This window comes from Narcine bancroftii, chromosome 9 (assembly GCF_036971445.1).
Source record: "Narcine bancroftii isolate sNarBan1 chromosome 9, sNarBan1.hap1, whole genome shotgun sequence".
NCBI classification, from domain to species: domain Eukaryota; kingdom Metazoa; phylum Chordata; class Chondrichthyes; order Torpediniformes; family Narcinidae; genus Narcine; species Narcine bancroftii.
In genome coordinates this window covers 76,308,790-76,334,879 of record NC_091477.1, presented here as the reverse complement: position 1 = coordinate 76,334,879, position 26,090 = coordinate 76,308,790, and the positions used below count along the sequence as shown (strand labels likewise).

Here is a 26,090-nt window from a genome sequence, read left to right as displayed (position 1 = left end):
CCATCATAGTATGGGAAAATGTTGGCAGGCATCCAAACAAGAGAGTAGGGGGGGGGGGGAGAGGTGTGGTCACAAAGGCAGCAGGTGATGGGTGGAAAAGGGAGGGAGGGGACAGCAGCAATCAAGGGGAGGAGGGATGACTGGGTGAAGGGAGAAGAACTAGAAAGGGGGAAGGGAAGGGGGGAAGAGCAGAGGAGGTTAACAAAAACCAGAAAAGTCGATGCTAGAGAGTGCCCAAGCAGAAAATCAGGTGTTGTTCCTCCAATTTGCGGGTGGTCAGAGTGGGTTATTACATAAGGCCTTGGCCTTGTGAGCATGACATAGAAATGAAATGGTTCATTACTGGGAAGTCTCTGACCCTGGTGTGAGCGGAGCGAAGGTGCTCAACGAAGCGATCTCCCAGTCTGCGCTCAGTCTCTCCGATGTCGAGGAGGTCACAATGGGAGCACCAGATGCAGTAAATCAGGCCTGCATATATGCATATTAAGTGTTGCCTCACTTTGAAAGGCCTCTTTGGGGCCCCAGACCGTGGTGAGGGAGGAGGTGCGGGCGGAAGTGTGGCACCTCCTGGGGCTACAGAGGAAGGTGCCAGGGAGTGTAATTGGTGGGGAGGCATGAGTGCATGAGGGAGTCACAGAGGGAGTGGTCCAAATGGAAATTCTAGAAGATAATGTGTTGGATAAGGAGGCTGGTGGGGGTGGTAGATGAGGACAAGGGGGATTCTATGTTTGTTGCATCTGAGAGCAGAGGATCTCAGGGAAGATGAGAGAGAAATGGTGGAGATGTGGGTAAGGGCTGAGTTGATGGTGGTAGAGGGGAAGCCATGTTTGTGGAAGAAGGCAGACATTTCAGAAGATCTGGATTGGAAGTCCTCATCTTGGAATCAGATGTGGCAGAGACGGAACAATTGACAGAAGGGGATAGAATCCTTGCAGGGGACAGGGTGTGAGGAAGTGTAGTCAAGGTAGTTGTGGGAGTTAGTGGGTTTGTACTACAGGTCGGTGAAAAGCTTGTCTCCTGAGATGGAGACAGAGAGATCCAGGAAGGGGAAAGTGTTGTTGGAGAAGGAGCAGGTGAATTTGAAATTGGGGTGGGAGTTGGTCGCGAAGTGGATGAAATTGACCAGCTCATTGCGGGTCCATGAGGCACTCCTGATATTGTCATCGAAATACCGGAGGAAGAGTTGAGGTGTCTTGCCTGCTTGGACTTGCACCATTGATTGCTCCACAAAGCCCAACAACAGGCAGGCACGTGGGTACCCATGGCTACTCTTTTGATTTGGAGGAAGTGAAATGAGTTACAGGAGAAGTTGTTTAGAGTGAGGACGTTCTGCCAGGTAGAGGAGGGTGGTGGTAGAAGGTGTCTTGTCAGGTCTCTGGTCCAGAAAGAAGTGCTTTAAGATCTTCTGCATGGAAAATAGAGGTACAAAGGTATTGGACATCCATTGTGAAAATGAGGCAGTCCAGTTTGGGGAATCTGAAGTCATTGAAAAGATGGAAGGCATGTGAGGTATTGCAGATGTAGTTGAGGAGGAATTAGACCAGGGGAGAAAAAATAGAGTCAAGGTAAGATTAAACTAGTTTGGTGGGATAAGAGCAAGCGGAGACAATGGGTCTGCCTGGATGGTTGGGTTTGTGTATCTTGGGTAGAAGTTAGAAACAAGCAACGCCGGGATGGGAGACAATGAGGTTGGTGGCCGTTTTGGCGAGGGTAGTGGGTGGAGGAATGATCAGAGGTGATGTGGTTGGAGTCAGTAGCTTGATGTGCTGTGGTGAGGCCCTATGGGAGGGATCGATAGGAAGACATGTCTGAGACGTGTCATCTAGTGTCAGCAAGGTAGAGGTCAGTACACCAGACCACAACTGCACCACCCTTATCCACAGGTTTGATGGTGAGGTTGGGATTGTTGCAGAGGACAGACCCTTCTGAGGAGGTAGGCAGCATCCACCACCTGGTGGCACTGATGCACTCCTGTTTGGAGGACACACTACCTGTCAATCAGGGTCAAAGACTTACCCCAAGCCATCAAGATAACCCTTGCGATTGGCCCACCTAAATCACCAGGTGCTGCAGTCCAGGCAGCCTGCCCAGACTCAGGCCTGACCTTCACCCAATTGGCCCAAGTGAATCACATCGGCTGACCCCTGCTGAGCCCCTACACTCGGCTTCAAACCATTGGCCACAACAACCAATGGGGCCCAGCCTGCCCCTAGTGATTGCCCCCCCCAGTACTGCCTGGAGAACTATAGAGAACCATGTGCCCCTTTGTTCTGCCACTTTAGACTCCTTGTGGCATGTAAGTAGCACCTTTCACACTGGCTGGGGTGATTCCCAAGGTTCAGTAGCAAGAGCCGTGTCCATTCCAGTCAAGGGGTGGGGGCAAGTAGTATCACCTTGATCCTAACTGTTGAATGTGCATATAATTCCCCCCAGTTTCTGTCGTTTCCTCCCTCGTTATCTGAAGTGCACATTTACCCCTTGCGTATTGTGTGTGTGTATAGGTTTGCCTAGCATATTGACCCTGTTGTACCTCAACTTTGGTCTGGTTCTTAACCTGTGGGACCCACATGAACCCGAACAAGAGGAGGTGAGGGGTGGAATACGAGAGAGGGGTGCTGAATTTGACACAGTTTATGTCTCGATGTCAGTTGGAAATAAAAGTGACCAGAGCGGGCAGCTGGCTAGGGCGAGATGTCCAGGAGGAGGAAGAGGAATTAAAATGGGAGAAGGGGTCTTGGGTGGGGGCGGGGGGATGGTGAAGAGTCACCATCATAGAAGTGAGGCCGGAGGCGGAGGTGACGGAAGAAGAGTTTGGCATTGTGGTGTGCGTGGAACTTATTGAGGTGTGGGCAGAGGGTGATGAAGGTGAGGCCTCTACTGAGGACCAAGTGTTCCGTCTCAAAGAGGAGAAGATCAGAGGGGATAGTAAAGACCATCATCATGGCATTAGCTCCAGACGGCATCACTCTCAGGATCTCAGGACCACACAAACTTCTCCACCAACTCAAGGTGACAATCCATGGAGAAGAGTATAGACCAAGCAGAGAACAGAGTGGGAAATCAGTGTTGTGGAGGATGTTGAGGGGAGGTGGATGGTTGGGTAGGTCTGAGGGTGGAGATGGAAGGTGGGGAAAATTGGAAGGAGGAGTATGAGGAGGAATGGGGGAAGATTGGAGAGGTCAGAGGTGGGATGGGGGTGTCAGAGGGGGAGGTGGAGGAGGGTGGGGGGTAACCAGAAAGGGGAGGAGGGAAGATGAGGTCTAAGGATGAAGGAGGTGGGGAAAATAGGGGGGAAAGGGGGTGGAGTAGGGAGAGGTGTAGGGGGCTAAAGAAGGATAAGGAGTAGTGAGGGAGATGAGTGAGTGGGATCCAGCAGCGAGAGTCGGAGTGTCGGGATCCATGTGGATGGAGTCAGGATGGGAAGCATCAGCCTGTGGGTGGCCAGGGGTTGGGTGGGAGTTGAAGCATTAGCGTTGGGATGTCCTTTGCTGGAGTCAGTGGTCGAAGCATCGAGGGCTCTAGTGAGTCGGTGGCTGGGGTCTAGGTTAGCATTTGCAGCGTCGGGAGTTCTGTCGGGCCGGCAGCTGTGGTGTCAGGAGCATCTGTAGGGACCGCTCCTTCCGTGACTCTCTCATGCACTCATCCCTCCCCACCAATCACACCCCCATTCCCTCCAACACCTTCCCCTGCGGCTGCAGGGGGTGCCACACCTCCTCCCTCACTGCTGTCCATGACCCCTGTGACAGAGTATATAGAAATGTTTTTGGGAGATAAATTAGGAAAGGTTTGTTAGAGTAAGTTACATACAAACACTTTAAAACAGATCATTAAAATAATGGAGCTCTGCCCCAGCTAGACATATCAGTTCCACAGCTTTTGGAAGAGCTTTGAAGAGTGCACAAGAGACTTCACTAATGGATTGTTGTTTACAAAAGTCATCAGATGAAAGATCTTGTTGGGGCCGCAGATTGTCTGGAAGAGAACTTGTTGTTTGAAGAGGGTCATGTGGTTTTGCAAGCAGAGAGGGTCAAACAGGCTTTTTTCTCAGAAAGAGAGGGGAAGAGAGAGAGACACACACAGAGATCATTTTAGATTGTTACAGCCAGCACTGGAACAAAACAAGCTGGCAAGCTTGTGGAAAGCCCATTTGGAAGATGGCCTGGTCAAAGCTCTTGTGGTTCAAGCAAGAGGAGAGGACTGGCTATCTAATGTTTCACTTGAAATAAGTGAAACAAAAAGGAACTCTGTGGTGATCTGAAAGAAAGAGGTTATCCTTTGGAGAACCCTGAAGGGGCAAGTTTCGTCAGTAAGATACTGAGGTGACTGATGAAAGTACATCAGTTGTGGATGTCCTGGAACAACAAATCTCTCTCTGAAAACTGACAAGAACCTTCCTGTGTGGTAACCATTTACCTTTCAAGCACCAAAGCCTGGTAAACTTTATAAATGTTAAATTCTGTACACAATATAAGAATTGCCTGCAACCAGTGAACTTGGAGGAGTGAGAAGTGAGATTGGACTGTAAACCAAAGAACTTTTCTGAACTTACACACACATTACATACACACGTGTGCTTAGAATTAGAAGGGGGTTAAGTTAGGTTAAGTAAGCTAAAGTGTGTCTCTGTTTTCATGTTTAAAGATAATTAAAAGCAACTTTTGTTTAAGTAACCATTTGTCTTGGTGAATATCTATTGCAGCTGGGTTTTGGGGTCCTCTGGGCTCGTAACACCCCAAACAGGCCTTTCAAGTGAAGCAACAATGTATGTGTCCACAGGATTGATTTACTGCATCCGGTGCTCCCTAGGTCGGAGAGACTGGGTGCAGACGGGGAGATCGGGGCACTGAGCACCTTCACTCGGTCCGCACCAGTGACAGAGACATCCCAGTAGCCTTTGCAATGTGCAACCCTCCCCTTCTCTTTTGTTCAGACGCCTGCCAACGTTTTCCCACACCTTGATGAAGGGCTTAAGCCCGAAACGCTGGTTCGGTATTTTTAACCTTTGCTCTATGAAGGACACTGTTTGACCTGCTTAGTTTCTCCGCGCTGTCAGGTCTCGGGCTCCCCCTGGTGGCGGTTACCCGCGCTGTCGGCTCCCGGGCTCCCCCTGGCGACTGCGTTCAGCCGAGGCCCGGTTGCTGCGGTGATGATGGCGGCTCGGGAAGCGCAGGCCGCCGGGTCTGGGTGCGAGTTGGGGGCTCGGGAACGGCTCGCCAGCGGGAGTACGGTTGGAGACGAGTCATCGGACAGCGAGGCCGAGCACGAATCGGCACAGAAACTGATCCGCAAAGTGTCCACCTCGGGCCAGATCCGCAGCAAGGTGAGGCCGGGGCCGGGGTGGGGGTGGTGGGGGCGGGCAGGCGCTGCCGGGACCCCCGCAGCTCCAGCCGATTGCCGGGCAGGCCACACGGACAGCCTCGACCTCGAGTGCTGTGCAGCTGCAGCCGACGGGAACGACCAGAGGAACTAGTTGTAAAACAGCCCAGCGCTCGCCCTCCCCCCGGGTCCCGGGGATGAACCGGCTCCCCGGGGTCCCGCCTCAGGAGCCCCATTCACACTGGCACTTCAACCCAATCTACCGGGTAACAGGCAGTTGTGAACGCTCGCAAACCTTGGGGATGAACCGCCTCGGGAGGGTCACCAATTTGACTCTAATCGGCGGAGCGGTTAGCTCAGTCTGAACGGGACAGGGGGTAGGCAAGACCTTAGCGCTGGAGGACTTGCTCTGAGAGACCGGGTGGTGAGTGCGAAAGGGCGCAGAGAACCGGTTAATCAGCGTGAACGGCAAAAACACTATTTTGAACCGGTTCGTTGATCTGCCAATTTATCGGTTAGCCAATGTGAAAAGGGCTAGGAATTAACTGGCCCTCGGATCCAGTCCCGTGGAATAACCAACTCCTGGGTCCCATCTCAGGGAGGAACCAATCCCCGGGAAGAACTAACCCCTGGGTCCAGTCCCAGGGAATAACTAGCCCCTGGGGCCATCCTCTGCGATCAATCCCAGGGAATAACTAGTCCACAGGTCCAGCCGCTGGGTGTAGTGTCAGTCAAAAAAAAACTGACCCAGGGTATAACTAGCAAATGGATCTGTACCTTGGGAATATCCCACTGTTGGGTGGTGTCCCAGTTAAAAAGCAGTCCCTCGGCACAATTGTGGAATGAACAAGCCCCGTGTCAAAATATTAGGACATGTTGAAACCCAAGCACTTAACCAGCCCATGTGTCTTGTCTGGGGAGAAACAACATTTCCATGAACGCTCATAGAATATTCATTCCCGGAGACTGGTTCATCTGCACTATCCTAATGTCTCTTGGTCCAATTTCTAAGCCTCAGCAATTTCTGGATTGAGTCTCTGGGCAAAACCTGCAAATAATCAGTCTCCAATTCTATTCCTTGATTATTCTCCATTTCTGGGTCAAATCCCTGGGAATAATATATCTTCAGATCCTTTCCTGAAACTCAGGCCAGATCTAATCCCTTTCTCCAGTTCGAATCCCAGATGTGATGTTTCCTCTGGACCTCATCCAGAGATCAATTAAAAAAAAATATCATTGACTGAATCCCACAGAAGGTGGCTTCCACAATGTTATCCTGTATAGCTTTACAAGGTGCATAACGAATGGGGAAAGTGTTGCAGGAGTTGCATGGCATAAACTTAATTTGTACTATAGGTCTGTCCTATTTGAGATCGGTTGTTGTTTCAGTGTTGATCTGGTGTTGACTGGTGTGTGAGGGAGTCTTTGACAACAATCACTGGTCCAATTCATAGTATGCATTGTAATAGGAAAATTGGCTGGCTATCCATTTAAATTTGTTTTCAAAATGTTCCTATGGAATGAGCTTGTCTATTTTTTCTTCTCTTCGGACAAATGGGTCTTTATGTGCCTGTCTTTTTCTTATATTTCAATGTAATCTCAAGGATGACAACTTTGTTAAGATTAGCTCAAAAAAGCGATACAGATCAGGGTTAGTTCTCGAACAGAATACTGTCCTTCATGTTTTGTACAAGGCAACTGAAGAGCTGTACTGTTTCCCAAAGAGCTTACATCACAGACCTTGAATAAACTTGGGCAGAATTTTATATAAAGTTTACTCTGAACAAGATGCAACACTTCAAATTTCTTATTGATAGTGTTTCTGTTTGGGCGGCGCCATTTGATTATATGTAGGGGGTGTTTGGTTGGTGTGGTTGGATAACAGTGTATAGAATTGATTCCAGGTGACTGACTTGAAATACCAAGATTGGAACTTCATTTACATGTGATTGGAGAAACCAAATGTGAAGAGTTAAATGTGTTAAAGTTCAATACAAAATTCTGCCTATCCATCCCTTAGGATGGTGATTGTTTGTGGGGTTTGGTATGAGGATATCCCACTCCTCAGAAAGGAACAGCATGTGTGTGAATGGATTTAGGTGAATAGGGGTTGCACAGCCCAGACCCACCCTCTTGACATCCCTTCCCAGATCCAGCAGCATGGTGAAGTCCAAGGCGGCTGGGGGAAGTTCTGCTGCAGTCAATGACCAGAACAAGCTTTGATGCAAGGGATCCCCTTTTTGCTCTTTATGTTTGCTGGATGGCTGTTGACCCTTCGAGAGGGTTCTTCCACCCTTTGACAGGTTTTTTTTGTCATCCTGCAGGGTATCTAGCCACTCTCCACACCGGCCATGTGACAGGTAGAACTGGGTTACATGGTACCATAGCACTCAGACGAGTGACCTGACCAGTCAGTACAGAATAATAAGTGCTTAAATGTCATCCCTGATATAAAGTATATCTGAATCCTCACCATGTCTACATTTCAGGCTTTTCAGGATTTAGCAGTTGTACAACACAAAGCATTTCAGCTCCTCTGCTTTCCAATAGTTTGGTTTCCCAGCTCCGAAGGAATACTGAGTATCCCAGATTTGGTGATTATCTTATCTTGCGTTTGATCTAACACTTGATCGATTAGCTGCCCACTCTATTTGCAGTGACTTAGATCCATCTTGCAGTTGGGGGCTGCAAGCATAGTCACTGAGAAATTGGTCTCATCCTTGAGCCTGCTATCTTAGCAGGTTGTCCAAACTCAAACTTCTTTCCCCTATGCTTAATCATGGGCACCCCAGCCACAACATTTACCGTCTATCCTTGTCCCACGGTCATCTCACCTGACAGATTCCTAGCAGGAAGAGGGTTCATTTTCTGCTGTTAGCAGACCCTTAAATGAGCCTCTTCTCCGTAAAAGATGATGCCCTTGCACTGTTTTCACTGTACTTTGTTCCCTGCACTCATTGACTTACTGCAGCACCACATCCTGCACTTTATTATGCATTGCCTGCTGAACTTGAGTACAAGTTGACATGCCTGGGTGGCATGCTGACCCTGGCTACACCTGACAATAAACAATTAAGTTCAATATTTAGAATGGACATCCCTCACAAGTACTTACTCGGATAGCCCTTTACAAAAATCAGCCTTAGTGAGTGGGCACCCAAAATTTGCCTTGGGGTGGTATCAGAGTGGTGAGAAAGATGTCGCATAAAATTCATGAGGAACAGATAGATTACCCACTAAGAGCATGGGCATGGGAGATCTAAGTAAGGAAGCTGAACCATGCAAGCTTTTGACTGGTGATCGCGACCACAGACTTAGAAAGTAGAAGCCTCAATAAAGAAAACATTGCCAACCAAACAAGAATGATATGCAAGTGGAAGCAGAATATCCAGTAGGATCATTCGCCATCCTCAAACAGGAGTAGCGGAGTGGGACTGATTGTACAGCCTTTCATGGAGCAAGTCATGAGCTGTTTCCATCCCATAGGATTCTGTAGGAGAAACAAAAAGCTGCAACTCGCTGTTTGAAAGTGTAGAAGAAGCAGAAGACATCACGTTGAAATAGTGCTTTGATGTGCATTTGAAGACCAGTGGTCTTCAGGGCCAAGGACCAAGTGCTACAAGTTTGATTCATCTGACTTACTCTTTTACCACGGCTTTGTACTCAAGGTCTCTTGGCTTGTGACTCTTAGAACCATAGAACACTGCAGCACAGAAAATAGGCCATTCAGCCCTTCTAGTCTGTGCTGAAACATCATACTGCTATTTTCTGTGAAAAGACTTCTTTATGGAAAACACCTTTGCCCTTGATTACTGTTTTTTTTAAATCAGAAAAAAATAAATAATTAATGGTAGATTTGAATGAAGGGGATGGGTTTATATATATATAGTCTTGAGGGGTTAATGGAAAATGTCAAACTTGTGTTGAATCACCTGCTGTTATTCTGCTTTCGGTAGCTGCTGGGTCACTATTTCTCTGCACATCATCGCGAGGTGCTCTGTGAAAGGCTCCATTTTTAAACACTTCCATTCATATATTGATCTGACAACAATTATTATTATTTTCTGAACCACAGTCACTGTTACAATATTAGAAACAGTATAGGAAATGTTAATGATTGTGTGAGTTGTGTGTGTAAAAACATCCTAAATCTACACCAAGCACAGTAACAGCAAAATAACTCTGAGGTTTTGCTAAAATGCTTTTGGTAATTACATGTTTCTGATGAGGCCATTTGTCCTATCAAGTCTCTTCTAGCTCACTAATTTTCCCTCTAACCAATTCTCCATAAATTCCCATCAATTCTACAACCCATCTCAATATTCTAAGAACAATTTACTTTGAGCTATTAACCTACTAATTTGCGAGCCTTGCAAAACGGAGGGGGGAGGGAACTGGAGCACCTTGGGAAACCCTACACCATTACAGGGAGAATTTGAAAACTTCACACCAGCCACGAGGATTGAATCTTGGTCGATGGACTCATGAGACAGCAGCTCTAGCACACTGGCCACAAAGAGTTGCAAGCTTTACAGGGGAAAAACAGGTTTATTTTTAGCCATAAATTTTCTCTACACGAAGAATAGAAAGAAGTATTCTCGTCATTGAATACATCAATGCTGCTACAGCCATGGCATTTGGATTTGGAGTCTATTGACCAAATTATCTGCAGATGTGCATCTGCATACAGACACCAGACAGCGTTGTAATAGGGACATCTCATCCAGATGTTACTGATTATGTGACAACAGAGATAAAAAAAATTGTCCATATAAAATGTGATGCAGCATTTAAAACAGCCATTTTATAATCGCATGAGCAAACAATAATGTGTTAGCAATTTGCTGGAGAAACATATGGTATATAGTTTAATCCCTAATTATCTTCAGAGACATTTAATGTCTTTTTCTTTGACCATTCCAAGAGATTAGTGTACTTAATTCTTCAACACATCTCGGACAGCAATTTTTGTTCAGTCAAAATATCCGTTTTCATTATATCGGTGGTTTTCAGTCAATATAGGCAGTTTTACTGGAATAAACCTCAAAAGGGTGTTAAGTTTGAAAGCTAGTTTTCACAGTTGTAATGTATTCTACAGAGAGCAGACTAAAATAATTCTTCACTGTACAGGGAGGCCAAGGTTCCCTGCTCCAACTGATGACATGTGTAAAATATAGAGCCGTGTGGTTTAACCTAAATGAGCCCAACTTCCTGGTATTTCTCTGAAAATATTTAGTCTCTTGAGGGGTCCTAGCCAGCTATAAATAGCTCTGGCCGTCTGTTCTCACTAAGCAGGCAGATTGATGCTGACCAGATGGAATTCACCCGCCAGAACTAGAGCATGCAGACAAACAACAAAACATTCAGCTTGCCATTTATACCAGAGGTTTGTTTCATGGTTTAAAAATGTTTTGCATGTATCACATCCCAAAGCTCAGAACCACACCAATGCACCCTGATGTCACCTCCCTTTGTACAGTGGTGTGGGAAGACAGAGAGGTGACGAGGAGGACTGATGAGGGCAGGGCAGTGGAGATTGCCTTCACAGTGGACATTGCCACAGGGGAAAGAGCTGGTAGTGGCAATCTTGTTCCTGGTGGCCGAAATAGAGGGTGTGTTCTGGGCACAAGACTTGGAAAGATCAGTTGATAGAACTGAGGAAGCCTCTCATGATCTTCATAAAACTTGCGCTGCGATTCCTTCCTGGCCCTTAGTGATTAGCAATGTGTGATCTCGATGCAAAAAGTTTGAATTTGAGGAGCATGCGTGTTTACTCTTTATACTGTTTACACTGTGTGTGTTTAAGTGGTACCATTCTTGGATGGGCTGCACCGTGATTTTTATCTTAACCAATGTGTCCACAAAAAGAGGTCAGTATCTTCAGCCCCACTGCAAATTCCCTCCCTCCACCCAACTGCAGTGTTACAGATCTATTTTGCTTACAACCTTAGCATCCTATTTTACCAAGCTGAATTTCTGATTGTACTTCCTTTATCACAGCGATTGCCTGTTTCTGATGCTGCTGGCCTCTGACCTTGCTTTACCTCTACTGCTGAAGCTTTCACCCATTTCACCCATGCCTTTGTCGACTCCAGTCCTCTCTGACGTCCCTCCCTGGCCTGTCAGACATTCTCCACCCACCAGGAACATGAGATCCTCCAAACACTGGTGATATCTCATTTTCTCATCCTCACTGGCCTTCATTGGTTCCGTCTGCCATCAATTCAGATTTTAAATATCCTTCTATTTGCATCCTATCATGGCTTTTATGTCCTTGCAGTAACTATGCAATATAAATACAAGTTGTTGTTGATGTCTGTGAGAGCATTGAATGTATGTACTAAGGTTTTTTTCACTTGATTCCCTCTAAATACATAAATTGTAGCTTTATTTGAATACAAAGTCTCTGCCATTTGCAAGAGGATACTCCATTAAGTGCATTTGACATAAGACCTGTATTTTCATATGCATAATAAAAAAATTAAAAATAAAAAAAATAATAAATCAATATTATCTTCTGATACCATCAGTATAATTTATGTTGCATGCTGTTTGAATTTAAATGCTGGATGAATTGATGTGTCATTTACTGTGACTAATTAGTTGTATGTTTGCACATAATATGCCAATTCTATATCTACATCTTGGGTGCTGCCTTGTAACCATGATGTGTTTTAGACCTCTGTTTATTAGTATGAGATATATCCTTAGCTGGATCATCTTGGGTGCTGCCTTGTAAACATTATGTGTTTTAAACCTGGATCGTCTGCCGGTATACGTACATCTGACATGCCGCGTGATGGGATGAGTCACTTTGTTCATGAAATTAAAACATAACTAGGAGCAGGAGTTAGCCATTCAGCCCATCAAACCAGCTCCAACATTCAATAAAATCATGGCTGGTTGGCCTGTGAACTCAGCTCCACCCACCCACTCATTCTCCTTAAATCTTAATTCCCCTCATATTCAAAAATCTCTCCATGTGTATTTTAAATATATTCAATAATGTGGCCTTTGCTGTTTCTTTGGGCAGAGAATTCCACACATTCCCAACTCTCGGGGGGGGGGGGGTGGTGGGGTGGGGGTGGGGAGCAGTTCCTCCTTATTATGAGGCTGTATCCCCTCAAGCTTGTGTCACCTGCCAGAGGGAACAACCTCCCTGCTCCTAACTTCTCTACTTCTTTCATCATTTTACATCTTTACAAGATCTCACTTCATCCTTCCAAACTCCAATTAGTATAGCCCCAGGCTATACTAACCCAATTTCTCCTCATAAGATAACCCCTTCATTTCCAGAAGCCTCCGAAGCTAGTACATCTTTCCGTTCTCAAATAAGGAGACCAGAATTGCACCCAGTACTCTAGGTGTGGCCACACCAGTATCCTGTGTAGTTGCACCAGAACCCCTCTGCTTTTAAATTCAATCCCTCTGGCAATGGAGGTCAATATCTGATTTTCCTTCTTGATTGCCTGGAGCACCTGCAAACTAACTTCTTGTGATTCACATGCAAGCATTCCCATGTTTTTTTTCTGCACAAGAGCATGCTGCAATCTTTCACCATTTAAATGATAGTCCGATTTACTTTTTTCCCCCCAAAATTCGATAATCTCATGTTTACCAGTGTTGTAAACTCCATCAGCCAGACCTTTGCCCGCTCACAATATCCCTATATCTCTCTGTGGCCTCTATACAGTTTGCTTTTCCACTTAAGTTAGTGTCATCAGCAGAATTAGATACATAACACTCAGTCCGCTCCTCCAAATCATTTATGTATACAGTATTGTGAACAGTTGTGAGCCCACCACTGACCCCCTGTGGCATCTTACTGATTGCCAACCAGAGAAACACCTATATATCCCAACTCTTATCTACCAATCCTCTATATATGCCAATAAATTACCCCCAACTCCATAGATCCTTTTGCAGAAGTCTGGTGCAGCATCTTATCATAACTATCTCCCATCTATCCACTGTGCTTATTATATCTTCAAAAGATTTCAGTGAATTAGTTAAAGATGATGTTCCCTTCCTGAATCCATGATGGAACAGTTTCTATTCAGATGGCTCGCTATTTCTTAATGATAATATCAAACATTTTCCCAATTGTTTAGCTAACTGTCCAATACGTGCCTTTTGTCTACCTCCCTTTTTTTTAAACAGTGCAATTACTTTTGCTGTCTTCCAATCTGCCAGAATCCAGAGAATTTTGGTAAATTACCAATTGTGCATCCTCTATAACGTTCAGCATTTCTTTAAGCACCCTTGGATGCATTCCATTAAGATCAGAAGACTTATCTACCTTTAAGCCCATTAGTTTGCTTCACACTAACCTTTTAGAGATAGCAATTGCATAGGGGTCCTCATCTCCCCTCACTTCCTTAACATGAATGTTTGACATATTACCTGTGCCTTCAACTGTGAGGACATATGCAAAATAGTTCAGTGTCTTGGCAGAACATCTGTGTAAAATACTGAGATAACTCATCAAGTGTAAAGAAATTGCATTACCCATTAATTATTCCTCCTTCTCATCTTCTCAGGGACTTATATTTATTTTAGTCGTGCTTTTCTGCTTTATGTTTTTATAAGAAAAAAATTACTGTTTTAAAATGTGCTAATTTACTTTCATAATCTATCCTTCCTTTTTGTGTTGCTTAAAGTATTCCTAGTCCTCTACATTTCCACTACTCTTGGCCAGTCTGAATGTATCAGCTTTTAATTTGATGCCTTCCTTTATTTCCTTACTTATCCCCCAGACTATCTCTCCCCTTACCTTCCTTTTAACTGGAATATACTTTTGTGGAGCACTGAAAAATCATTTTGAAAGTCCATCTATTCCACCTTGTAGGCTGTGCTCCCACACTAATTTGTTTCTCGCCTCATTGGAATCTCCTTTGTTTCAGTATATAGCACACTTCTTTTGGGCCTTATTTTCATCCTTATTAGAATTCAACACTATTATGATTCCTCTTTTCAAGAGGATCTCAAGTCATGAAAGAATTAATATGACCTTTCTCATTTTACATGGCCAGATCTAAGATGGCATGCCCCTGCGAAGGTTTCCCAACTTACTGTCACAAATGCATTTTGTGAGCTTCTTCTCAAGGCTGCCTCGACCAACTTGATTTCACCAATATGTAGGTTAAAATCCCCATGACAGTTGCCATTCCACTCTCAGGACTAACTTTATAATGATAGCTATTAGAATATACATGATGGCTACCTGTTAATATTTTCAAGTGATGTGCCATCTCTATCAATATATGCAATGTACTATCTGTTTATTAACAGATTTCTGCCATCTCTTCAGATATAGGTCATGTGTTTTGTCTGTTAACAGTATCTGCTGCCCTAATTTGTATGCCAACTTTCTGCACCTGATGTCTTTGTATATGATGTGCTTTTTTATACATGTAGTTCCATCTTTACTTGTAAAATTTGTACTATTTGTTTCTTTACACTTGATGAATTATTACAGCATTTTACCCAGACATGCTGTCAATATGTTTATGCATGACTCGGTCTGTATATTGACATAAGGATGTGGCATCCATAAAATCACAAGTGATGTACAGTTCCCTATTTGCACAGGATATGCTAAAAGTAGATATTTATGCGCTGTGGTATTAGTTCCTTATTTGCATATGGCATTCCAATCTACATTAGTTTCTCATGTGCCACCAGTGTATTTTAATACCATGAATTGCTGTGAATAATTACATGTAATGAATTCATCTTTGTGTGACCTGCAACATTCCTTTTGCATGTTTTGCATTGATAAGTTTTAATGTGGGCTCTGTCTGTGTGCCTTGTGAGTTGAAACGTGCACATTTGCATGGTTCCTGCTTTTCATTTGTGACGAGGTATATCTTCATTTCTGAGATATATAATATCTGTTCTTGTGTATGTTGCATTTTGTCATTATTTACTCACAGTGTGCTATCTACATGAACCAACATTATTTGCTATTAATCTATAATATGAGATCTGTATGGTTTTATCTGAAATATAATGGCTGTTTACACATTTCTAATTACATATGTGCCTGCACAATGTTCTAGGAATCTGAGGTACCTTCTCTTTCAACCTGTAATAATGCAATCTCATGTATGATGAGTCCTCTGTATTTAAAATATAACTTCTTGGCTTAATTTGTGATGTTGGCAATTTACACCTGATATACTGTTGGGATATTTCCTTGTGATGTTATATGCATTTTATATGGAAGTGGTATTTATAGTTAAGGACAGTCCAGAAAACTTGCATTCTATTATTTTCTGTTAACTGCTCAGAATACTCTTGTAGTACAATTGCTTTGTATATAATGCTATCACTGTATACAGCTGCTCTGCAGAATATTGTGACTTTTTACAGATGCTGAGATTATTTCTCAGTCTTTTTGAACAATATAGCATAAAACACTTGGATTATGTATTTGTTTATAAAGGATATTAAGCAAATACAACATGATTGCATGGAAGAATATGGCATGACGGAACACAGTCCAGAATACTCAGAGAGAAGATAGAACATCTGGTCAGTGATAATTAGTGCGAATGCTGTAGCTCCCAAAACAGACATAGGTTAAACTGAAATGCTGAGCGTCAGAACAGGGCAGTCGACTCAAATGAAAACAACATAAAATATGATTTACGTATGATTTGGCACAATGTGCTTTAAAGGACAGGTGTGCTAAAAAGTCACTGACCAGCATACTAAGCACCTTGCAGGCAGTTGCATCTTTTTATCTGTGCTCTGCGCAATTATTCAATCATCCTTCCAGTCTGTAATCAATTGAAAATTTTCAATGAAAGCATATCTGGATGACAGCTAAATTGCTCTTTGGATTTCTCACCTTGAAATAGAGTTGACATGATTGCTGATAAAGCATTTGTACAGGAGCTCCTGTTCAGTCCCAGTTAGCATCAGATGCTGTGGCACCCTGCACAGAGCAGCAGCTCACACCAGATTGACAAACAGTCTTCACATTATAGTATCCCATTTAGATATTCCATCAACCATGAGTTCACAAACTGTTGGGCTCAAAGAGATTTAATATTGAATTTAAGAACTAGCCAAACTTAATCGCAAACAGATGGAATTGACTTGTGAGTAAATATGCAGTCTTTTCCTCCTATCTCCAGGGGAGAGATAGCTTGAAATAGAAGAGCCACTTCCTGAACAATATGTTAGGGCCATTTGTTCAAGTTTGTGGCACTCTGCAGTGCTGTAACATTAGGGTACTGTGATATTTAGGAAAAGGAAAGAATGTTTTGACATTTTAAACACAGAAAGGATGATGAAAAAATGGAATAATATTTGAAGGAAAAAAAAATGAGGGACATGGTGAGTTGTCTGCATTCTGAATGGTTTTACAGTCTTGTATACTAAAGGAATAGAACATGAGGTATAACTTTAAAATACTGCTTTATGGACTCCTATGAAAAAAAATGACTAGATTTGAGATTGCAGACTGGGGACGTATAAAATGGAAGGAGTGGGCTAAAAGATGAGCACTGAATGGAATGCGTTAAAGGCAGCCAATGTTTAATCCTAATCTCTAAATTGCCTTTGGGAATGTGGTGGTGAACCACTTCTTGCTTTGTTATTGTGTGTGTGGTGAAGATAGTCCCACAGGACTGTTGGGTAGGATGTTCTGGGATTTTGGTCCAGCAAAGATTAAAAACTGCACAATATTCTAAGTGCAGTCTAAATGTTGTACAGCTGCAACAGTGCTCCAGTGTCTTCCACATCCCAAAGTCATTGATTGTCCAGTTCTTGAAGTGACAAAAATAATTGTGTCCTGTGACGTTTTTGTTCTGCTTACATATGAAGAATTTGTAATTTGGAAATATTTTCTATATCTATACTCCAGAGATAGTAGTTCACAATGAAGAACCATCACACATTTTAGAACCGACAGGCTCATTGCACTAGTTGGAAAATAATTCTTCTATAAAATCCTAAATATTATTTCATAAATTTTCCAATTATTTGAAGTTAAAAATAGAACTTGTTTCCTCTGCTATGACCTGCTTTGCAAGCTGGGGAGTGTGACCTAATGTTCAAAGAACTAGCCATGATTATTAAAGAGTCTCCTGATGCAATAATATTTATGATTTAATGCAGACATTTTCATGAGAATGTCTGATATTAAAGCCAAAATGTAAGCTTTTGCTCACTCTCACTGTTGCTACCAATCGCCCGGTGACAGACCACAGGAAAATGGTATTGGCTGAATTTGGTTTCCTAGATTAACAAGTGTCCAAAAGCTTTGGCACTTCTAAGGTCCCAAAGCTTGTTGTTCTCATCCCATATGTGGCTGAGGTTATGAATTTGTGACTGTAGTTCCACTTCATCGAGGTTTAGAACCAGCAGGGATTCTCTCTGCTCATGGGGCCTTGTTCTTAATAGGCTTATGGTCTTTCGACTTCTTGTCTGTCATGAGTGATGGCAAATGGTCCCGATTGCTTACTGCTGGATAGAATCAAGAGTGCTCATGTCAATTATGGAGTGATGGTTGAGCAGTGCTTCACAGTGTTGCTTCTTGTGGGCATTGAATGACATTAGGCACTTTTAAACTGCCGCACCTAGGTAGACCTACTGGGTTTAATGGGTCGAATGTGCTCCCAGCACCTTTTAACCTGCAGGGGGATCTCACCCACGCGACGACGCGGTGAGTGACACGTCACACACTTAACAGATGAAATGAAGTAAAATATTTTAACCTTACTCTTACTCTTCTTGGGAAGTACATTTAAACCATGTTATGATAACCCCTTTCCTGACTTGCATTGCTGAGTTCCTCCTTTACCTTTGAACTTGGCACCAACATGCTGCCTGGTGACGCACGCACGCAAGTGCTGACATCACCGGAATATCGGGTCAGCCATTTTCGTTTTCAAGTCGCCGGTGGATGAGACCTAGGTAAGTTTAACTGACTACCTCTGAGGTAGGGCAGGGACCCAGTTGATTTAGGAGCACACTGACCAGGTTGGATCCTTTCAAGCTGCCTTGTGAGTGGGGCACTAACCAGGCAATTTGCCCAGTTAACCCCATTTTACAAGGCAGCTTGAAAGCGCCTATTGGATGTCAGTGAAGTGGATCCTGGGATGTGTGGGCAGAGATGCCCTTGAAAGGGGTGAAGGATCTGTGAACATTATGATCATGGTCGGTTGCTGGATCTTCTGTGCCCTCTGTTATTTTGGTCTATTTTTGGCCCTCATCCTCAGATGTTAGAGTATTTGAAATAAAATCAAACACTCACCAGCTCAGACATCATCTTTGAAGAAAAGGATGTTTATTTTATGTTGCAGCCTATTAGAACTTGCAATCCAAGAACATCTTGTGCATGATTAATTCACTTCTAAATTTCCTGATATTTTCATCAAGCCATTTTTGGTTCTTCATAGAGAATTCAAAAGTCACTTCACTGACACTAATTGCAATGGACTTCAGGCTACTCTGCATCTTTCTGTTGGGTGCAGGTGGGTCGAAGGATTGATCGTAAGGCATCTTCTGGAAAAGTCTTCTCTTTGCAGGATTCTTGAGACCTTCAACATGCTTTTTAAACTTGCATTGCCTCTATTTAAGAACCAAAGTCACGCCAGTTTTAATAATTGAGTAGATGATGCTGGTGTATGGTTGTAGATCAAGCTCCAAGTTATCATCAACTCACTTGCTGAATCACACAAGAGAGAATGGGCCTTACATTTGATATCCACAAGCCTAAGGTGCTCCACCCCTGTGGTTCAACCCTGCCCTCCAATAATGAAGGTCCACAGCCAATCAGCTGAAAGCATGGGTGTCTTCCCATTTGTAAAGAACCACCACTCATCAAAGGCAGACATCAATATTGAACTTCATCATCCCCTCAATTTACTGAGGATTTGAAGATCTAGATTCAATTTGGGGTGGCGGAGTAGTACAGCTAGCAGAGCTGCCTGCTCATTCCTCCAGAAACTTTGCTTCAGTCCTGACCTTGAGTGGTGTGGAGTTTGCAGGTTCTCTGTGTAGCTGTGGTACTCTGGTTTCTTTGCAGAACTTGGATTGGTAGGTTAATTGGTAATCTGGATGGGCTGAAAACCCAGCAGCTGTGATCCCTGCCCTTCTGTGATTTTTTGAGTCATGGACTAGCTACAGTGGGCTCTTTTAGCACCATTGAAATAACACCAATGGTGTCTCCACAAAATCCTCCAGATTTACTGGTACATTGCGAGAGACACCATCCCCAGCATTGTGACCCAAATTACTGAGTCATTGCTGTTTGGGTAGGCAACATCATTCATCAGTTCTGATGCAGGTTCTCAACATGAAAGGACAGCTTTCCCTTTGCCTCCATGGATGCTGCTCAACTCCACTGAGTTCTTCCTGCAGTTTACTCTTTGCTGCAGATTTCAACAATTGCAGGCTCTTGTGTCCTCAACGTAATTTCATTGCTTTCCAAGACAGATGCTCTGCTCTGAGTAAACAGTGGAATGCTGGAGGAACTCAGAAACATTGACTGCCCCTCTTTGCCCATGGATGCTGCCTGACCCGCTGTGTTCCTCCAGCCTCCAGCAGCCATTGCTTGCTCAAGATTCCAGCATCCAGCATTTTTGTGTTGCTCTCTCTGAACCTTGTCATGGCAAGAAGTTACAAGGTGGACAGAGGAGGGAGGAGTCACGTGATGGAGTAGTGGCCGGACGGTGAACTCCAGCCCTCTCCAGAAAAGTCGGGAAAAACAAAGGAAAACACAAAGGCACAGAAATAAAAGTTACAGAAAAGTGAGTATAAAGGTGGAAAGAAGATGGCGACAAAAAAAGAAAAATCGAAAGCAACGGTAAGAAGAGAGGAAGAGAAGACAAAGGAGGAAAAAGGTGAAGGCCTTACCTGTCCGAAGAGGCCCGCTGCGGAGAGAGAAACCCGCTCCCTCAGGTCGGTAAATAATGGACTACAAAAATGGCTCGCAGAGCCGAGTAAAAGTGCGCAACCGCGCATGCGCGAAGTGTCGCGCATGCGCGATGCGAATGAAAAAAAACACACCGACGGGAGGGGGGACCAGCTGGGGAGTCGATCTCCACAGCCGGCAACGACAGCTGCAGAACACCTGCAGCAAGAAGAGACCACAGAAGACAATAGAAACAAGAAAGAAGAGGAGGAAAGGGCAACAAAGAAACAACAGATGGTCAACCCAGAGGAAGAAGAAGAGGAAGAGTATGGTGAAATAGAAGAAGAAAAGAAAGGCAAGGTAAAGGATATACTTGCTCTTATTAAAGGATACATGGAGTCATTTAAAGAATGGCAAACACAGGAATTTAAGGATTTAAGAAAAAGAATAAACAACACAGAAGAGAAAATAAATAAAATGGAGATGACCTTAACAGAAATGGGAAAGAAAATGGACAAGATGGAAGAGCGGGCAGTAGCAGCAGAAATGGAGGTAGAAGACTTAAAAAAGAAATTGGAGAAATCTAATAAAAAAACTAAAGAGACACAAGAACTACTAGCTCAAAAAATAGATACAATGGAAAACCATAACAGAAGAAATAACATAAAGATAGTGGGCCTTAAGGAAGATGAAGAAGGCAAGAATATGAGGGAGTTTATAAAAGAGTGGATCCCTAAGACCCTAGGATGTCCAGAACTACAGCAAGAATTGGAAATAGAAAGGGCACATAGAGTATTGGCCTCTAAACCACAACCACAACAAAAACCAAGATCTATTGTAGTAAAATTCCTAAGATATACTACAAGAGAAAAGGTACTGGAGAAGACAATGGAAAAAGTAAGAGAGGGCAACAAACCACTGGAGTATAAAGGGCAAAAAATCTTCATTTATCCAGATATAAGTTTTGAACTCCTAAAGAAGAGAAAAGAGTTCAATACAGCAAAGGCGATTTTATGGAAGAAAGGGTATAAATTTATACTAAAGCATCCAGCGGTATTGAAAATATTTATTCCAGGACAACAAAACAGACTATTCTCGGATCCAGAAGAAGCACGAAAATTTGCAGAACAATTACAAAAATAGACTGAGGGAGGAAGACGGGTAATGAGAGTTAAAATGATCACGATTGATATGTATGTGGGTAAAGACAAAAATAGACTGAGGGATGAAGACGGGTAATGAGAGTAAAAATGATCACGATTGATATGTATGCGGGTAAAGAGGTATAAGAGTGAATAGAGACAATGAGCATACATGAATGTATCTGTACTTAGAGGAAAATATAGATAGTATAGACAAGAATTAATAAGGGAAGGTAATGGAATAGAGAGAATAAGGAGGGAATTAAAAGAGTGACCTTTGTGACATATGAAAAGTGAAATCTTTTCTGGGGGAGGCGGGGTGGGGGGAAATAGCGGTCACTGCAAAATCAGTTGACGCTTGCGAGTGGATTCGCAAATCCAAATGGAGAGGGGAGATGTGGTTGTCCGACAAGGGATAAAGGACAACTCAGGAGGTGAAGGGGAGATTGGGGATAAATAAGATAGAAATAGGAGAATAAGGAAAATGTTGGATGTTGTAGGAATGTTGTCTTATAAAGAGTTGAAAATAAGAAAACAGGAATGGAAAAGGAGGAAAGGTAATGATGGAAAAATGGAAAGAGAAGATAAACAAAATATAAAAGGGCTACGCTGAACTATATGTCTTTAAATATTAATGGAATACATAACCAAATTAAAAGGAAGAAACTACCAAATTTAAATGAATAAATGTATTCCATTAGAAAAAATAACAGATAGGTTAAGAAATAATATTGAAATATTAGAGCAAGTATAGGAGCCTTACATTAAATACAATAGCGAAAACCTACCGGGGACAAACAGTACCTAAGTTGATGGAAGGAGAAGGAAAGAAAAGAATGGACTCAGTAGAATTTCTGGTGTAATTTTGTTGAATGACAACATTGTCTGACTGGCTTAATGCAACCTAGATTGTATACCTAAAATGGATGAGAGGGGGGGGGTGGGGGGGTGGTTTGGGAAGGAAGGGGGGGGGGGGGAGAAAAAGTCACTGTATATGTGTGAAAAAGAAATAGTGTATATCATGGCTAATGTGATTTATGGTGTGAAAAATAAAAAATTTAAAAAAAAAAATATTATTGAAATATTCGAACAAGTATAGGAGCCTTACATTAAATACAATAGCGAAAACCTACCAGGGACAAACATTACCTAAGTTGATGGAAGGAGAAGGAAAGAGAAGAATGGACTCAGTAGAATTTCTGGTGTAATTTTGTTGAATGACAACATTGTCTGACTGGCTTAATGCAACCTAGATTGTATACCTAAAATGGATGAGAGGGGGGGTTGGGGGGGTGGTTTGGGAGGAAAGGGGGGGGGGGAGAAAAAGTCACTGTATATGTGTGAAAAAGAAATAGTGTATATCATGGCTAATGTGATTTATGGTGTGAAAAAAAAAAGTGGACAGAGGAGACAATTCGTGGATGTGCTTGAAGTCTTTTTAAAACGTAGTAACATCACCACTGGTTCCTGGGAATCCTCGGCTCATAGCTGCGCAGTATGGAGGAGTTTTTGGGATAGTATTGGGAACTTCAAATCCAAATGTGAGGAGCACATGGAAACCCAGTCTAAAAAGTAGTAGGAATGTAGCATTAAATCTATATCTGCTGTACAATTAGGCACCTCTTGTCCTACCTGTGGAAGGGTCTGCAGATACCATATTCTCTTTGTCAGTCACTTGGAATGTACAGGACTGGAATGGAAGTGTAATCCTCAATCCTGAGGATATGCTGAAGAAGAAGGGGACAATGTGAGTTTAGAGTATATCAATATCTAACACAAGGGGGCAATATGTTTACAGGTGAGCCATTGAAAATGATGTAGTGGTGGAGAGAAATTTATTGGTCGGGTGTGGTCACTAACCATCTATTGAGTTTCATAAAGAGCATTACTTCTATCTGCAAGTCTATTTCTGTGAAACCTCTTAAACGATATTAGTATTTATTAGCTTGCAGAATGTTCAGGTCACTTTGCTGCAGTGCGCTGAAATACTCGTGAGTGGAGGTCTATCCTCGTTCAGCAGGCTGGCATGCTACTGGGTTCATCAATGGGGGGGGGGGATTAGGGTACGCCACATGGCCCCATATTTCTGATCCTTTTGTCAAGGAGGTGATTGCTGATCCTGTGCCTCAAAGCACATTTTACCAATCCTCATACCTTTGATTTTTAATGCCCCTCATTTGTCATTGGGTGAATAGCATTGTAAATTATTCATGAGGTAGGTAAAAGGCAAAAAAATAAATCAAAGGTGAACTGATAAGAATATGTAGGTAAGTTTGAAAAGGGTGGATCGAACTAATGGGTTTGCTCTGGCAAGGATCCAATCTGCCAAAATGCTTCATTTTGATAAGAACTTTATAACAATATTGTTTAGTGCTGGCATGTGTGACCCTGTTATAGTAATAGAGGTAAAAACTGTTTGACATGGTGTGCTAAACATTAATTTACAAGAAGTGTTTTGCACAATAATTAGCCATAGTTATTTTTCATGTAACATATTAATGACCAGATTGATTTGTATTGTTGACTGATGTGTGTTCTAGTTTCCCTGTCAGATTTTAAAAAAGTAGAATATATGATGCTTTGTATGTACAAGCACTATTCACATGATAGGCTCTATACTTTGTAGTATGTAAACCTTTACTATTTGGACTAGATTGTTCAGCATAATTCCGTTTAATAATTGTAATGAATGTGCAAATGTGATATAAGTGGAACACTCGTATGGTTTATTTAATAATTTCCTGTGTTACTCTTGGATTTTATGCAAACATATTGGTTCCAAATATTATTGTGCAGATGCCCAGTGAAGGGCCAGGAATGGAATGGGGATGAATGTAGTTTTGAAAGCCAAATACTTTATAAGATCACCAAGACTCATAGCAGGAAAATCCCTACCACAGTGCCCGTATGCTGCAGTCACGCTGCTCAAAGTACACCAAAATGCTGGAAGAACTCAGCCAGTCTTTTCAGAGTCCATAAAAAGCAAAGATATATTACCGATGTTTTGGGCCTGAGTCCTTCTTCAAGGAATAAACAGAATTCCACCACTAAACACACATATTCCCTCTACTCACCTCTCTGCCTTCTGCCTCCATGAATCCCTTGTCTACTCCTCCCTCCCCACCAATCATCCCCTTGTGATATACCCTTGTGCCCGCAGGCGATGCTCCACTTGCACCCACACCTCCCTCACCATTATTCGGGGCCCCAAACAATCCATCCAAGTGAAGCAACATTTCACTTGTGAATCTGCAGGGGTAATCTCCTGCATCCAATGCTCTCATTGTGGTCTCCTCTACATTGGAGAGACTGGGTGCAGACTGGGAGATCACTTTGTTGATCACTTCGGCTCTGTCCACCTCAATACCATAGATCTCCCAGTAACCACCCATTTCAATTCCTCATCCCATTCTCATGCACTGCTAGACTGAGACCACTTGCAAATTGGAGGAACAACTGGGCACCCTCCAACCGGATGGCATTAATATCAACTTCTCTTACTTTCGTTAAACACCCCCCTCACTTCTTCCCCCAGCTCTGTCTCTCCCCCCAGCTCTGTCTCTCCCTTCCCTGTCTCCTTTTGCACAAACATAATAAATTCTTATCTCATCCTTTATAATATCCAGCTAATACCCTTTGTTCAATCTGGATTCCACTCCCAGCCAGCATTGTCTGAATTCTGAGACTTTCTGAGATTTTCTGGTTCTGGCTCATTCTGCTTATTCCTTGAATAAGGGCTCAGGTCTGAAATGTTGGCAATATATCTTGGCTTTTTATGGACGCTGAAAAGACAGGGCAAGTTCTTCCAGCATTTTGTTGTGTTGTAGCATGTTGTGAACGAGTGCAGCGGAGAGACTGAGACAACAGGCTATGAGCTCTGGTATCACAACTGCTTCAATTGGAATCTCGCGCTGCAGCCTTTAAGCCTTATTCCATTCTACCCCCAACGTCCCAATGACGCAAGCAGGTTTGCGATCTTTCGGTCTGGACCAGAAGAGGCGGTCCTGCGACGCCATCCTTGCCGCGCCTGCCCTGCCGACCGTGCGTGACAAGCGGGGCTGGTTGGCTGCTACAAGAATATCCGTCACCACAGTTTTTTTTACACTTACAGTGTCTGCAGACTTTAGTGTTTCACTTGTTTCAGTCACTTGCTGCTGTAGTGATTGTCTAATCCATTTCGCGTTTTTGCATCTTAAAAAAACATTCTTTCTCTCTGATTACTTTATAATTCACAATAACTGGATAATTTGTCACTGATGAGGTATCTATTTCATTTGAAGATTCATTACATGCAATTAATAGCTTCTAACAACTTTAGAATCAGAATTTATTGCCATGAACGTCACGAAATTTGTTGTTTTGCATCAGCATTGCATCAGTCATTTGTGTAAACTAATGTACAAAATAAATTTTAAAAAGTGCAAGAAAACGTCAAAAGTAAGGCTGTGTCTGTGGTTCATTGTTCATTCAGGAATCTGATGGCAGAGGGAAATAAGCTGTCGTTGTGCTGTTGAATGCTCCTCTTAGGCTTCTGAACCTTTTTCCAGATGGTAGCAGAGTGAAGAGGGCATGGCCTGGATGGTGGGGGTCCTTGAGGATAGAGGCTGGTTTGTTAAAACACCGCCTCTTGTAGATGCCCATGATGGAGTGAAGTCTGGTGCCTGGGATGTCACAGGCCAAGTTAACAACCCGCTGGAGTTTTTTTTTGTCTTGAACATTGGCACTTCTGTATCAGATAATGATACAACCAGCCAGAATGCTCT

General features: G+C 43.1%; 1 protein-coding gene across 12 annotated transcripts in view; it reads left to right on the top strand.

Annotated features, from left to right (window-relative positions):
* Positions 1-5,129: 5,129 nt before the first annotated feature.
* The window catches only part of LOC138742304 (diacylglycerol kinase delta-like), a 152,084-nt gene continuing 131,123 nt past the window's right edge, over positions 5,130-26,090 (top strand). For 11 of the 12 annotated variants that reach the window (XM_069896553.1, XM_069896551.1, XM_069896548.1 and 8 more), the window contains exon 1: positions 5,130-5,320. In XM_069896553.1, coding sequence (XP_069752654.1) covers positions 5,147-5,320 — 174 coding nt within the window. In that variant the 5' untranslated portion in view covers positions 5,130-5,146. Of the gene's footprint in view, positions 5,321-15,161; positions 15,180-26,090 lie in introns of those variants that run through there. The other variant, XM_069896552.1, reaches the window with a different exon arrangement.